We start from the raw sequence: 16,459 nt of genomic DNA, 5'->3' as shown, positions 1-16,459 counted from the left end.
CAGCAGGCGCATGGGAACACCACCACCTCCAAGTTCCCCTCCTAGTCACACACCATCCTGACTTGGATATATATCGCCATTCCTTCACTGTCGCTGGGTCAAAATCCCTCCCTAACAGCACTGTGGGAGCACCTTTACCACACGGACTGCAGTGGTACAAGAAGGCGGCTCACCTTCTCAAGGGCAATTAGGAATGGGCAATGTTATGTCTCGAATAAAGCAATGTAACTGTGTACTGTAGACGTGAGTAAGTGTGACCTTTGTCTCTTTATTCTAACTCCAGAGTGTCGGCACAGCATGAAAGGCCTGCTTATATACAGTGCTCCCAAGGGATGCTGGGATCCCTTGGGACTCCAACAGATACGCCCTCTGGTGGCGGTACAATACTGGTTACACAGGGTTGCATACATAACAGGCAATAAATGCTGGCCTTGTCAGCTAATCCCACATCTCAGGAACTAATAAATTTTAAAAAGTAGCCAAAAAAGGGTTTGCTAATCTGGCTGTACGTATGCTGGGAACAGTGCTTTCTTCTGGATTAAGGCAATTTTTGTTGTCATGTCCATGGGCGTTCAGTTGAGTGGAACATTAGGGTCATGCCTAGTTTTAATTATAGTTATTCTGGAGTAGATCACTGTCGTAACTGAGGTTTGGGTAGGGCACTAATGGTGACATATGTTCTGCACTTGTGCTGGTCTCCATCCTCCAGGAAGGCACTTTTAGTGTTTAAAGAGGGAGCTAATTTAGTCTCTGTTATAAGAACACACCCCACATTTCCTCAATGATCTCAGCTCTTGACAATGGTTTATAAATGGGGCCAGCTGCAGTGAATGTTGAGATGACAGCTATTTACTGGAATCCATAATGTGTTGAGCATGTTTTGTGTGTATACCATATGGAGATCAGAATGGAGTAGCATTTTCTAACACCAGTGAAGAAAGCCTGCTCAAAATGCCACATGGAAAGACGTACGTGGCAGATTGCAGCATGTTCTCACCATGTGGGAGGACAGAGCGACTTTCTGCTAACACCAGAACCATTTCATTCAGAGTGAGATGGGATCACTGCACAACTCCAAAATAGACCTGCGTTGCTAGATTTTGTGGCTGCTTTTGAACATTTACAAATTACAGCAATCATGAAATGACAGAAGCTGACAACTTACCATGTGATAGTTAATCATTTCCTGTAAGCTTTCTCCAAATTTCTGGAGGCACTCCTGAAATAAACAAAGAGACCGAGATGTTGACTTCCACATGGACCTGACTACAAGCATTACTAAAAACATAATTGAGGACAGACATCGACAGCATACGGCACTCTTCATTAACGCCCATTAATATTCCCTATGTTAGCATTTCTCAGTCAGCTTTGACTGAGCGCTCTGTGCAACCAGCCAGCCAAGACATGTTTGAACAAAGTCACTTTTTTCTTGCGTGTTAAAGATTTAGAGCCGAATTTTCGGGTTTCTCCATTTCGGGGTGAAAACGGAGGCGGCGCGGGAAAATTGCCATTTTTGCTCCGGTAGCGATTGTAGACCTAACTTTCGGCAGTTGGGGGTGCATCGCGGAGGGGGGCGTTGCACAATCATTCGTGGTGCAAAAACGCGATCCTCACCAACTTTAGTCCGGGGCCAGGAGCGCTGCAAGAGAGACCTTGGGAGGGGGGAAAAAAACATTCAAAAAAACATTCAAACAACATTACCAAGACCCTTACCTAACAAGTCGCTGCAAAAAAATAAATAAATAAAAACTTTAACTTACTTTTTTTTCAGGTTTTCCAATTTACCGCTGCTGGCAGGACTGCACCGCTCGGTTTCATCAGTTGGTGTTCGGGGCGCGGTGCACGGGTCAGGAGGGTGCCGAAACTCAGACGGTAACGCAATCCGAGTCGTTCCACGGCCGGCGCAGCTCTCCCTGGCAGCGCTGCCAAGTGTTGCCGCAAACAAGGAACAAAGGATCGCGCCCGGGCTTAGCGACCGGCATTTTGGCCGCTGAAGTTCAAAACGCGGCGAATACCCGGTCGCAAACCACCCGAAAATCCAGCCCTTAAAGCGCTGCAATTTTGTATTTCTTTCTAAAGCCTTTCTCATGCTTTAAAAACATCCTTTAGGAGGTTAAGGCCTTAGAGAGGGTGCAGGAAAGATTTACGAGATTGATTCCAGGGATGGGGGACTTCAGTTACGGGGATCGGTCGGAGAAGCTGGGGGTGTTCTCCTTGGGACAGAGAAGATTAAGAGGAGATTTAATAGAGGTGTTCAAAATCACGAGGGGCCTGGACAGAGTAGATAGAGAGAAACTGTTCCCATTGGCGGAAGGGTCGAGAACCAGAGGACACAGGTTTTTAAGGTGACTGGCAAAAGAACCAAAGGCGACATGAGGGAAAACTTTTTTACGCAGCGAGTGGTTAGGATCTGGAATGCACTGCCTGAGAGGGTGGTGGAGGCAGACTCAATCGTGGCTTTCAAAATAAGAAATTGCAGGGCTACGGGGAAAGGACGGGGGATTGGGACAAGCTGAAATGCTCTTGCAGAGAGCCGGCACGGGCTCGACGGGCTGAATGATCTCCTACTGTGCTGTAACCATTCCATGATTCGGTGATTCAAAATGCAGGTAGCCCAAACCGAACAAAGCAAATGTACTTCCAATTCCTCCTAATTATTTAGAAGTGTGGAGTGCTTTGTGCTGTATCAACAAAAGAGGATGATATTTTAAGCTCATCAATTTCTTCTCATCTCCCCTTAATCTTATACAGGAAGCAATAGGTGGGAGCGATTACAGGCAGTAATCATACTGTGGCTTTGGGTGATATCAGGGACCGTGAGAGAAAATCCCAAACACTTTACTGCAGTCATCTGAATCGCAGATCACATTGCAGCCTGAAATCACTTGTCACGCATTCATAACTGACGTGTGAGGCGAGCAAAGCATTTTAATTAAAAGACAAGGGAACAATGAGAGACAAGTAATATAGAAAACCCGAAAACGATCAGTTCCAAAGTGCGGATGTGAAGCTGCAAAGCTCGAGTAATCCTCCCAGACTGAGAATCCTGCAAGGGCCGGAAATTACACCACTAGCAGGGGGCCTCGGGGCTGACTCACGCCTGGATTTTTTGCTGTAACTGGACGCCATGAGAAAACTGGCAAATATCCGTGAAATGTGTGCTCGCAGTGGGCGTTGTTTCGGGGCGGTTGTTAATGAGCTGCGGCGGGTTTTGGCGGAGGTCTCAGTGAAGCAGCGCAAATATCCTCGGGAAATTACGGAGCGGTGTGAAACTGGCCGAGCTCACGCACACCATATTTTCCTCGGACTTTATGTGCTGGCAAATGGTTTTACAGTGTAGCAATATCAATGTTATCGCACACATTTCCAGGAAATTCCCAATCATCAAGTTGCAGAGACCATGTCAGGACCAGACCCAGTCACAGGCACAAACGTTACTTGTGTCAGCCCATAATTAAGTGGCTTCAGTTGGAACTATGAAGCATCACGGAACCTCATTCATCCCATTGTCTCTGGTGAGGGAGCCGAGACCCTCGTCCATCCCACCATCCCAGGTGACGGAGCGAAGAGCCTCCTCCATCCCACTGTCTCAGGTGAGGGAGCCACGACCCTCGTCCATCCCACCTACTTCACTGAAGGAGGAAGCATAACAAAATTTATGAAATAACCCAGATTAAAAAACGAGTGTCTTTCTTACCGATATCATTTCATCTTTCTTGCACTGTTGCGAGAGGTCTCGGATCCCGGTGACGAAGTGTTTGTTGGCTGTGGTGTACGCTCGCCCTGCTTCGATCATCCCACTGCACAACTTGACCAGCTACAGAAGGAGATCGCAGAACATTGTGATTCAGTTACTAAAAGCATTGAACGCCATTAAGCAATAATGTTACACAAGAAAATAATTCATGGCATAAACTGTTTCCCTTTTTGTGTGTGTTGTACTTCTGTGTGGTTTATTTCATGCCTCAATTTCAGGTTTGTTTCATTAACTATAAACTCAATACAGAAAAACTGACAGCATTTCGCACTGGAATGTGAAAGTCATAATATTCAGAATGGGGAAAATGCTTTCTTATAACGGGACAAGGAAATCAGAGAATGGTTACAGCTCAGAAGGAGGCCATTCGGCCCATCGAGCCTGTGCCGGCTCGCTGCAAGAGCACATCAGCCAGTCCCACTCCCCACCCTTTCCCCGTAGCCCTGCAAATTATTTCCTTCAGGTACTTATCCAATTCCCTTTCGAAAGCCAGCGACTTAGCAAAGATCATACAGGTATTATGTAGCTGTTATGGTGAGTATTACCACCAGGGCCCAGGAGAGGCGAGGGCCCAGGGGCAGCACGGGCCAGCCCACACTGCAATATGTGTGCGCACTAGGTCCGTGCAGCAGAGCAGGTCTTCAGTCGTCTTGGATAACCCTTGCCACTGGACCAAGACCTCGCTCTGTCAAGCCCGTGTGGTGGCTGGTGTGCAACGGTCAACACACGTTAAAAAAATCCACGCACAGGCATCTTCCACCCTTCAAGATTTAGTTCGGGACCTGGAATGTTAGGTCCTTCATTGAAACACCTGTGGACTTCTTGACGTGGAAGCAAGTCATCCTCGACTCGAGGGACTGCCTATGATGATGATGGGGGATGATGAGGTGAGTATTAATTATGAAGTGTGTGGCAGAGATACCAGAACATTCATATTCAGCTGTCTTCAGAGCGATGGACAGCTTTCCCATACCACTTCAATTCAGATCCTGCACATGTCAGAGTGTGGAGTGAGCTTCAAGGGTCGAGAACATCATCAGGAGTGAGAGGATGCGAGTGGGAACTGCCACTCATTCAGAGATGAAAGGAGAATGTCGGGAATGTGAATGGTAGAAATACATAACTATAATAACCGGGAGCTCACCACGTTGGGCTGGCTCAGGAATTCCTTGGTGATTTTGTCAAACTTATTCTGCAGCTTCGGAGCATGGGGTCAGAAACGCTCAGGAAATACTGAGCGTGCGCAGCAGGTCAGTGAGCATCTTACATGCTATTAGTTTGATCATCGAAGGAGGCACAGGCAGCTGTTGGTGCTGTGATGGGAATGGTAAACAGCCCATAGGGCAGAGAGTGAGCTGCGGAGGGGGCTATCACTCCAGGGACAGGCCTGTGTACCGAGCCCTCAGCGGCCTGAGCACAAATATCACCCACTGTCAGATCCCCACGTTAATATCATGAGCACTCTCACACGCCTCACAGAGGCTTTGGAAAACCGGGCATTACAAAGTCTTCATTTTTTGTTTAGAATACAATAATTTTGCGCTGACCTGATACTGACAAATCACCCGCCTGAAACCCAAGAAGAGAACCCAAACATAGCAACGTGGTTATAACTGGGAGAATTGTTAAAAATAGTTTTTTGTAAAGCATTTTCAGATGCAGTAATATAGTTTTTGTAAAGAGATGTTGAACTATTCGAGATGAAAGAAAGCCCCGAATGAGATTTATAACCTGTCAATCTATATTGGGAAAACATAGATTTCTTACCAATTCTCATGATTTTTAAGAGTTTGTCTCACAGTTTATGAGACGATGGGGCTGGCATTACTGAAATAATGTATAGAAATGCAAGGGGCAGTAAGGTGGGGAGAAAGTACCGAACTATAAACAAGTGGATTGCTCTTTCAGAGAGCTACCACTGGTGAGATGGGCCAAATGGCCTCCTTCTGCGCTGTAAAATTCTATGATGCCCCTTTATGGAAGGTATGTGTGGGATACAGGTGAGGACAGGACTGAGTGCAACTGTGGTTCCCCCATGACCGAATAGCCTGTCAACATTCACTATTTCGGCTCACACATAAACAATGGCCATTTGGGCAAAGTACTGAATGCCAATGGCATCTGTGGGTCTGTACCCAAGCGTGAGGTTTTTTTAAAAAGTTTGTTCCTGGGATGTGGGCGTCGCTGGCAAGGTCAGCATTTATTGCCCATCCGTAATTGCCCTCGAGAAGGTGGTGGTGAGCCACCTTTTTGAACCGCTGCAGTCCGTGTGGTGAAGGTACTCCCACAGTGCTGTTAGGGAGGGAGTTTCAGACTTCTGACCCAGTGACCAGCGAGGGCCTATAGGAGAGGAGAGGAGAACACTGGGGGAAGAGCTTATGTCAAATTCAGCCATTGTTTTACAGTTTGTATACAGAATATTCAAAAAAATCAGGGCAAAAACAGTAAAAGCAAAAAGGAAAATAAGCTAATCAGATTGTGCTTAAAAGCCACACTTACAGGCAATTAGACAACCCATAGTTAGGATATGAGTTCTTGCAAATGGTTAATTAGTCTCAGCATGACCATCATTTATATGGGGCAGACATTACCATTAAGGTCAGTTCTACTTTACCTAAAGCTGATATTCAAGCCTTAATTGATCCAGGATTTTATGAGTGCAGCTTTCTGAGAAAGGGTTCCATTACCTTTTACATAAAAGTGTAATGAAATGCCATTTCCAATTGGGATTGAAAGCAACCCAGTATTTGATTATAAAGTACTCCCAGCTTGAAATCTTGACTAGCTGCACACAATAAGTCCATCTGACGAGGAGAAAGCCACAGAATTCTAATTATATCACACGGAGACATGCAAATGCAAGCAAAACAGCACGGAGAGCCAAGAGACAAATGCAGCTGTTTGCAAAAACAAAGCACGGAACTCCAGCACGGCCAGTTTTTATATTACAGACATCAAAGGGAAAGGAGCAAACTTAATCTATTGTTCCATGAATGTATTCTGCTACATATTAAGTGGGCACCTCTGGTTTTACGTGCAGTGTTTATAAACACTGAAATGTCCAGTTATGTTTCCAGAAGTTTGTACAACTCAAAAGGCCACTTTCATTTGTTTAATTATTGAGTCAATATACCACGCAGATAAATAATTGAATACACACACGATTATATAAATAATTGTACACACATGCGCACACACATAGATAAATATAATTGTATACAATTGTACACATATATACCACATATCCAAATAATTGTACACACACACCACATACATAAATATAATTGTATATAATTGTACACATACATACCACATATCCAAATAATTGTACACACACACCACATACATAAATATAATTGTATATAATTGTACACATACATACCACATATCCAAATAATTGTACACAAACCACATAGATAAATATAATTGTATATAACTGTACACATACATACCATGTATATGGATAATTGTGTACACATACCATGTATATAAATAACTATATACACACCACACAGATGAATAATTGTACACACACGAGCACACTAGACACATCCATGTCTTCTCTTTCAGAAAACTAATTGTTCCGGTACTCCACAGATACTGTTTTTGTAAATTCTCGTAGTGGTTCAGGTGGTAAATGCACCTCAGTGTACAACTGAACCAGACAGATCAGGAATGTCCACAAATTCAAGCCACTGAGCACGCTGACCTCAGCACAGATTATGGATTTATGGAGAAATGATATTGGGAACCAAGGAAATGACAAAGGCTTTAAACAAACATTTTGCACCTGTCTTCACAATAGAAGACACAAAAAGTATACCACAAATAGTGGGGAACCAAGGGGCTAATGAGAGTGAGGAACCTAAAGTAATTAATATCCATAGAGAACAAGTTCTTGAGAAATGAATAGAACTACAAGCCGACAAATCTCCTGGACCTGACGGCCTACATCCTAGGATTCTAAAAGAGGTGGCTGCAGAGACAGTGGATGCATTGGTTTTGATCTTCCAAAATTCCCTAAATCCAGGAACGGTCCCAGCGGATTGGAAGGTAGCAAATGTTACCCTGCTATTCAAGAAAGGAAGGAGAGAGAAAACAGGGAACTACAGACCAGTTAGCCTGACATCAGTGCCGGGAGAAAGCTAGAATTCATTATTAAGTAAGTGATAACAGGGTACTTAGAAAATCATAATATGATTAGGCAGAGTCAACATGGTTTTATGAAAGGGAAATCATGTTTGACAAATGTATTAGAGTTTTTTGAGGATGTAACTCACAGAGTAGATAAGGGGGAACCAGTGGATGTAGTATATTTGGATTTCCAAAATGCATTCGATAAGATGCCACATAAAAGGTTGTTAAGCAAGATAAACACACATGGAGTTGGGGGTAATATATTAGCATGGATAAAGGTCTAGACGCTCCAGCCAGAGGAAAAAACCTCTCAGCATCTATCCTGTCAATCTCCCCCAGAATCCTATATGTTTCAAAGAGCTCACCTCTCATTCTTCTAAACTCCAGACAGTATAGGCTAAATCTACTCAATCTCTCCTTAAATTAGGAGACCAAAACTTAACACACAGAAAACAGTAAGCATAAGGAAGTCTTGCTGCAATTGTACAGGGCTCTGATGAGATCACACCTAGAGTTCTGTGCACAATTTTGGTCTCCTTATTTAAGGAAGGATATACTTGCCTCAGAGGAAGTGCAACAAAGATTCACCAGATTGATCCCTGGGATGAGAGGATTGTCCTATGGAGGAGAGATTGAGTAGATTGAGCCTATACTCTCTGGAGTTTAGAAGAATGAGAGGTGGGCTCTTTGAAACATATAGGATTCTGAGGGGGATTGACAGGGTAGATGCTGAGAGATTGTTTCCTCTGGCTGGAGAGTCGAAACCTCGGGGAACATAGTCTCAGGATAAGGAGTCAGCCTTTTAAGACTGAAATGAGGAGGAATTTCTTCACTCAGAGGGTTGTGAATCTTTGGAATTCTCTGCCCCAAAGTGCTGTGGATGCTCAGTTGTTGAGTGTATTCAAGGCTGAGATAGATAGATCTTTGGACTCCAGAGGAACATGGGGATCGGACGGGAAAGTGGAGTTGAGGTCGATGATCAACCATGATCTTATTGAATGGCGGAGCTGGCTCAAGGGGCCGAATGGCCTACTCCTGCTCCAAATTCCTTTGGATTGAGTATTCCTGCACTAGTAGGTGAGCAAAGAGTGAGTCAGGGTTACCGCTGCCTTCCTGGGGGAATGTATGTCATTTCAACGTGGCAGTTCTCCTGGGGAATTAAGGGAACCGAATGCTGACGATGGTGTAGCTCACAGGTGCCCAGAGGCTGCACCTTCACCCCGTCATTTGCAGCTGCTTGATGTCCTCCTTCCGAGTGGATTGTGGATCCACTCGCAGAAGCTGTCCTCCTCTACCTCACCCAAGGGGCCGTTCTTTCGCTTGGAAGGTCAGCAGCGGCGGGGGAAATCCTCAGCAGACATCTGCAGGAGCCCACTCTGCATCACTGGGCAGTGAGCAGGAGCAGGAACACCCAGGGCTAAAAATCTGGTATCGCCCTGTTTGAGGTGGTGACACTGCCTGGTCGCTGACTTTAGTGACGGGCGATGTTTACCGCCTCCAACCAGGATATTCACTTTTAGTACCCCAAGAGGGGAGTAGAGTGCAAAGGGAAGCGTTCCACACCCCTCTTAGGGCACTAACCCTGATTCTTGGGGCGCTATCACGGAAGCACCGCTGGAGTTCAGGCACTAGGAAACCAGCATCCCAGCGCCTAATGGGGAGGTCAGCTGGACCACCCGAAGAGTGAAAATAAATGCAAGGGAGGTCACTTCAACACTCGTAAACGGTAAACAAAGTTAGATAATTGCGAAATGACTGAATGTAAATGTAAAAATCTCACCTTATAACCACCCGCCCACTGAGCCGTTTCCTTACCGCCCTGGGAGGTTTGGGAACGCCCGCTTTCCCGATCGCGATTAACGGCCAGCGCTAAAGCAGGCGAACCCACTGCATCTGCGGCACTAACGGGGCGTTGCATACGCTTCGACGTCACAAAGTGCGCAGCGCTAATTGTCAGCACCGCCAGTAAACCTTCACTGAAGTTCCCGGGAGGCGCTGACAGCGCGGCGCTCTGGCGGGAAATGCTTCGCGGCCTGTAACCGCCCATCTCGGGCGCTAACCAAAGGCGCCAAGCAAGCGAACTTTTAGCCCTTAATGATTTCTTTCACCCCCCCAAACACAGGGGTGTCGAGACCCAATCCCTCACGCCTGAGATCAGCTACTTGAGTGAAGACCAACAATCGATGCTGGGATCTTCCTGCCCTGTCTGACTGAAACTGCGAATGTCTGCACAACCTGGGTCGTAAGTAGGTGCTCTAAAACCTTATACCCTGGAGCTGTCACTAGAAATAGTGAAAACAATGACGCACCTCATCACTGTGACATTAACCACACTAACCACACAGGATTCCTGTCTATTCATCAGGGCAGATGTTAGGGGCGGGCTTATTTACCTAAACTTAGCAAGACTATTATTATTTTCAATAAGGCTGTAATTAGGTTACACACAGTGGTTCGATGAGCTCGGCATCAGTCGTTCTGAATTTATATAGCGCCTTTCACTACCCCACGACGTCCCAAAGCACTTTACAGCAATGAAGTACTTTTAGAGTGTAGTCACTGTTGTAATGTAGGAAATGCGCACAGCAAGCTCCCACAAACAGCAATGAGATAATGAGCCGATAATCTGTTTTTTCTTTAGTGATGTTGATTGAGGGATAAATATTGGCCAGGACACCCGGGATAACTCCCCTGCTCTTCTTCAAAATAGTTCCATGGGATTTTTTACGCCAACCTGAGAGAGTAGATGGGGCCTCGAATTAACGTCTCATCCGAAAGACGGCACCTCAGACAGTGCAGCACTCCCTTGGGAGTGTCAACTGAGATTTTTGTGCTCAAATCTACAACCTTCTGACTCAGAGGCAAGAGTGCTACCCACTGAGCCACGGTTGACAGAAGGAGAAGACATCAGCAAAGCACTCAGTCATGGCTGGAGCTGCACTCTCTGCGTACAGACCGAGCGTTAACCATCTCCTGGGAGGAACCAATCAGAAGCACAACCTTTCGTGAACAAACACATTTAAAATGCTCTCTTACAAATTCATCATTTATTTAGAACACTTTATAATGGCTGAATAACAATTCAGACAGATTTTAAGTGCTGTCAGTAGGTGCTGAGAGAGCATTTTATTTCAGCTTCACCCCACGCGACCTTGTGGTTTTAGTGAGGCGGTGAGCAAACTGGTACTCAACGTCCAAATTAGAAACTACAACTTGAAACAAATGTCTGGATTGATTTCTACTCTTCTCAGTCGTGGCCAAGTCACCTGAGGCAACAAACATGGTCCAGGGAGCACTGCGCCATTAAAGAACGCAACTAGCCAACCAGCACCAGCCCAGCCCAGCTCTGCCTGTGGGGGACATCATACAATTGGAGCAGAATGGAGACTGGAGACCACAACCAGGATAAGCTCATTGAATTTTGCTGTCTCTAAATTTCAATAAGGGGATTTCACACAGATTAAGATCATCTAAAACTCAAATAAGGAAGTCCTTTCCACTGGCAAACCTCAACAGCCCCAAATCATCCTTGTTTGCCCTTCTTTCAGTCTATCTCCAAGGCATCAAAGGTCCTTTATTCCCAATGTGGCCTCACCAACAAACTACGTAAGGTTAGCGCTATCATTTTGATTTGTAATGACTGCCTTTGAGATATGCCCCACTGATTGGTTGGCCATTTTGCTAGCTAGTACAATCCAATGGCAGTAACACGCTACCAATGCTGAGATAAACATGTGGAAACACTTAATTCAATGCAAAAGAGTTATGATTAAAAAAGCACAACCAGCACGCTCATTCATCTAAATCTGTCTGAAGTCCGTCCAATTTTCCATCCAGGATAAACAAAAGTTCAGCCAATTTATGAAGTCTAGTGCTACCTTCAGTCATCCCCAGAAGTGCAATGTTCCTTTTCAGTGCAGTTCAGTTTTATCGATAGCCAACAATCCTTCTGCAGGAAAATCTTGATTGCCAGTAAAAAGTTATTCCATTTAGAAACTTCATCAGGAGAGAGCCAATTTGAGTTTTACTAACCGACAGTGATTGGCAAAAGAACCAAAGGTGACATGAGGATAAATTTTTTTACGCAGCGAGTGGTTAGGATCTGGAATGCACCACCTGAAAGGGTAGTGGAGGCAGACTCAACTGTTGCTTGCAACAAGGAATTGGATAAGTACCTGAAGGAAAAAAAAATTGATGGGTTACAGGGAACGGGCGGGTGAGTGGGACTAGCTGGAGTGCTCTTGCTGAGGGCCAGCACAGGTTCAACGGGCCAAGTGGTTTCCTTCTGTGCGGTAACCACGCTATGGTTCGGTATGATCGAGTAAATAACACCACAAATTCATGTTCACTCACAGAAACGATTCAGTCCTGATTGAAACTAGTTTATTATTGACATGGAGCCAGAGAAATACCAAAGTTTGATTCACACAGGAGCCAGACTGCATTAAAAAAAAAGAGTATTTTGTTCCTCAGGCGAGTTTCAGTAGCTGAACTGGAATGAATCCTTTTTAAAAAGTGCAATTAAAATAATCAATTAGTGTTCAGATAGAGATTAAAGTGCTTTACCGTAGAAAGCATCAGTTTGCATTGATGCATGAAATTATCATACACAACAGAACATAAGATTCTCATTCATATTCTCACTTTAAGTAGATACTAATTATCGTAACTGAAATATTATTCCAGCAGTTCTGTGCCAAGATGTTGGGAATTTGGGATTCTTTTTCAAGTGGATTTTACTGTAATTTTTAGTTAAACATGCCAATTGGACTTTGGACACATGTCTGATTCAATTATGAAATATAACATTTTAGGTTTTTTCAAAATCAAACTGAACCAAACCAGTCACAAATGAACCAAAAAGGATCAAGCTGCCAAATTTGCCTGGTGCACCAGTGCTTTATGACTAAGATGGTACAACACAGGTTTTTGGAGCCCTCCAAGATCTCCACACTCACTATTTGTTCCAATCGCGACCAGGTTCTTATGGAAGATAAGCAGAGACCAAGTATTGCTTTAAAAAAAATCTTTTATGGGATGTGGGTGTCGCTGGCAAGGCCAGCATTTATTGCCCTTCCCTAATTGACTTTGAGAAGGTGGTGGTGAGCCACCTTCTTGAACCGCTGCAGTCCGTGTGTGGCGAAAGTGCTCCCACAGTGCTGTTAGGCAGGGAGATCCAGGATTTTGACCCAGCAACAATGAAGGAACGACGATATACTTCCAAGTCAGGATGGTGTGTGACTTGGAAGGGAACTTGGAGGTGGTATTCCCATGCACCTGCTGCCCTTGTTCTTCTAGGTGGCAGAGGTCGTGGGTTTGGGAGGTGCTGTCGAAGAAGCCTTGACGAGTTGCTGCAGTGCATCTTGTAAATGTTCCACACTGCAACCACGGTGCGCCGGGGATGCAGGGAGTGAATGTTTAATGTTGTGGATGGGGTGCCAATCAAACGGGCTGCTTTGTCCTGGATGGTGTCGAGCTTCTTGAGTGTTGTTGGAGGCAAGTGGAGAGTATTCCATCACATTCCTGACTTGTGCCTTGTAGATGGTAGATAGTCAGGAGGTGAGACACTCGCCGCAGAATACCAAGCCTTTGACCCGCTCTTGTTGCCACAGTATTCACAAAGTGACAGGGTAGATCGGGCGGGTTACCTCACACATCCCCGAGTCATCAGGGAGCAGGATACCCAGTCATTCACTCCGTTAGGAAATGGTAAGAGGCAGGGAGACCAAACGAGCCAGAGAGTACAAGTGTTTTATAAATGCACCAGAAATTGTTTTATTTACTGCGTGCCATGGATGTGTATGGGTCCTGTGCTTTGTAGTGCCGTTAGGTGTAACACAGTTTATAGTTTGCTTCTGAATAAAAATCACGTGATATAATATTAGACAGATGTTTAGAGTACAGAATAATTGCCCGAGATCTGACTGATCAACACCGTATTAACACTAGATCAAGGAGATGCTTTTATACGCTGGAATGGTTTCAATAAAGTGTTCTGCTTTTGAAAGGAAAGACTAGTTGTTGGGTACGGGTTTGCTTTAAATGTTGAACTGAGATGAAAGGAATTATATCTGCAGAGTGGCCAATGGCTTATGTTCAGAGTGGACAAAAGCAGCTTGCTTTTTCAACTTTTTCACTTCAGTTACTTTCGGAGCTCGTGGTGTTGGAAGGGGAGGGGTGGGCATTGCTGAAGCTGGGAGTGAGGTGTTGTAATAGTCGACTTGACTACTCCAACGCATTCCTGGCTGGCCTCCCACATTCTATCCTACATAAACTTGAGGTGATCCAAAATTCGGCAGCCCATGTCCTAACTCGCACTGAGTCCCGCTCACCCATCACCCCCTGGGCTCGTTGACCTACATTGGCTCCCAGTTAAGCAATGCCTTAATTTCAAAATTCTCATCCTTGTTTTCAAATCCCTCCATGGCCTCGCCCCTCCCTATCTCTGTAATCTCCTCCAGCCCTCCCCCCACCCCACCCCGAGATGTCTGCACTCAAATTTTGCTCTTTTGAGCTTCCCTGATTATAATCACTCAACCATTGGTGGCCGTGCCTTCTGTTGCCTCGGCCCCAAGCTCTGGAACTCCCTGCCTAAACCTCTCCGTCGCTCTACCTCTCTTTCCTCCTTTAAGACGCTCCTTAAAACCTACCTCTTTGTTCACCTGCGCTAATTTCTACTTGTGCGGCTCGGTGTCAAATTGTTTTATCTCATTATACTCCCATGAAGTGCCTTGGCACATTTCACCAGGTTAAAGGCGCTATATAAATACAAGTTTTTGTTGTTGACTACCTCTACAGGTTTCACAATCAACTCCGCACGAGATGATTGGCAGTCTGCATCACTCCTGTCTTTTCCCTCACTGCTGAAATATGATCACTCTGCCTCACGGGAACTGTTTGTTACACTGGGCTTCTGCGTGGTCACTGCTTAATATGCCGCACAGGCAATGCTGTGCTCTCTGCACTTAGCATTGCATTCCTAGTGATAAACAGCTTGTACTGCACAAAACTGGGCCCACATTCTGTAAGACAGTAACCATCTCCTGTCCTCCCTCTGGCCAGTTGGGGTGGGAGGGCTAGCCCAAAATAGCAAGTTATGGAATGAAAAATGCTGCCTATTTCTCTGCCCAGTTATGTGTTTTCTGTTCCCTTCCATAATTACAACCATTAGGGCCTCCCCACACTGGGGAACATAGAAAGGTAACATCGATCAGATACAAAACTTTCCCTTGTACCTAATTGTTCAGAAGATTTATAAGAACATACGAATTAGGAACAAGAGTAGGCCATTCGGCCCCTCAAGCCTGCTCTGCCATTCAATAAGATCATGGCTGATCTACCTCAACGCCACTTCTCTACTATCCCCATATCCCTTGATTCCCTTAATATTTAAAAATCTATCGATCTCAGCCTTGAATATACTCAACGACTGAGCATCCACAGCCCTCTGGGGTAGAAAATTCCAAAGATTCACCACCCTTTGAGTGAAGGAATTTCTCATCTCAGTCCTAAATGACAGACCCCTTATTCTGAGACTGTGACCACTGGTTCTAGGTTCTCCAGCCAGGGGAAACATTATTTGAAAGTTTAAACTACAACCACACTATTCTGAAAAATGACTGCCTGTTCTTAAAATGATTTAGTCTGATAGGTCTGGTGGTGTAAGGTTGGGCTCCTCATCAACTAGCTTTTGAGTTCAGATTCCAGCCTTGATTGACACGTACATTCTGTTGCTTGGGAAAGAGCCACTAGTAGGCAGATTGAACTGGAGCAAAACTAGGGCTCTCAGCTACAGTTCCTACTTGAAATGAAAGAGATTCGGGGCGAAGTTGTGGTGACTCCAAAGTCTCTCCTGGATTTGAGGAATCTCAGTTATTTGATGCGTCAGATGATCGAGGTGATTTTAGAACCTCTTGAACAATTTCAGATCATTGGAAAAGTGAACTCTGCTAACCAGGGAGCATCCATTGTCCTTGTAGTCTAAGAAGCTGTGTCATTACAGCTATGTCAGGATTATAAAGTCATGATTAACCCCTTTCTGCAGCTCCATCTGTACTCTTTGCCAAAAAATCAAAGATCTTTTCACATCCTTAAAGAATAGAAAGACTTGCATTTATTTATCGACTCAAGAGGAGTCTCCACAATCAATAAGTCGAGCTGATGTTTCAGTAGCTATGTTACTGGAGGACTGAGGGAAAGGGTTATCTGTTTGTGAGCTGCAAACAAATCAGTCCAGCAAGTCAGAGAATCTCCTGATCTCTCGACAGTTGAGGTTAAATCAAGTTAAATTCAGGGTCTACAGTTAATAGCAACTGCCCATGCATGACGTTTCATACAAATTCATGAACATTCTTTCAAAAGCTTTCAAGTGTCAGAAATGACTGTAGCTACCGATGTAATTTAGTATGGCATAACTTAACTCCAAGTAAAATTCAATGGCATTTCAATTTCAGGTTTGGTGTTGAGAGCTTTTTTATAGCATTATAAAGTGAACACTATACTGTCCATATAGCCCAAAAATCCAGGAGACCGGTTTGTCTTGAAGGATGTAAATCTGTATGA

General features: G+C 44.8%; 1 protein-coding gene across 1 annotated transcript in view; it reads right to left on the bottom strand.

The window, feature by feature from the left end:
* Positions 1-16,459, bottom strand: part of acap3a (ArfGAP with coiled-coil, ankyrin repeat and PH domains 3a) — a 355,855-nt gene that overhangs the window by 125,128 nt on the left and 214,268 nt on the right. The window contains exons 3-4 of the mRNA XM_070860337.1: positions 3,701-3,820; positions 1,166-1,219 (exon numbers count right to left, since the gene is read on the bottom strand). Coding sequence (XP_070716438.1) covers positions 1,166-1,219; positions 3,701-3,820 — 174 coding nt within the window. The remainder of the gene's footprint in view (positions 1-1,165; positions 1,220-3,700; positions 3,821-16,459) is intronic.

The sequence above is a fragment of the Pristiophorus japonicus genome, chromosome 18, assembly GCF_044704955.1.
Source record: "Pristiophorus japonicus isolate sPriJap1 chromosome 18, sPriJap1.hap1, whole genome shotgun sequence".
NCBI classification, from domain to species: Eukaryota; Metazoa; Chordata; class Chondrichthyes; family Pristiophoridae; genus Pristiophorus; species Pristiophorus japonicus.
Note: the sequence above shows the minus strand (reverse complement) of the source record. Positions and strands in the feature narration are given on the sequence as shown.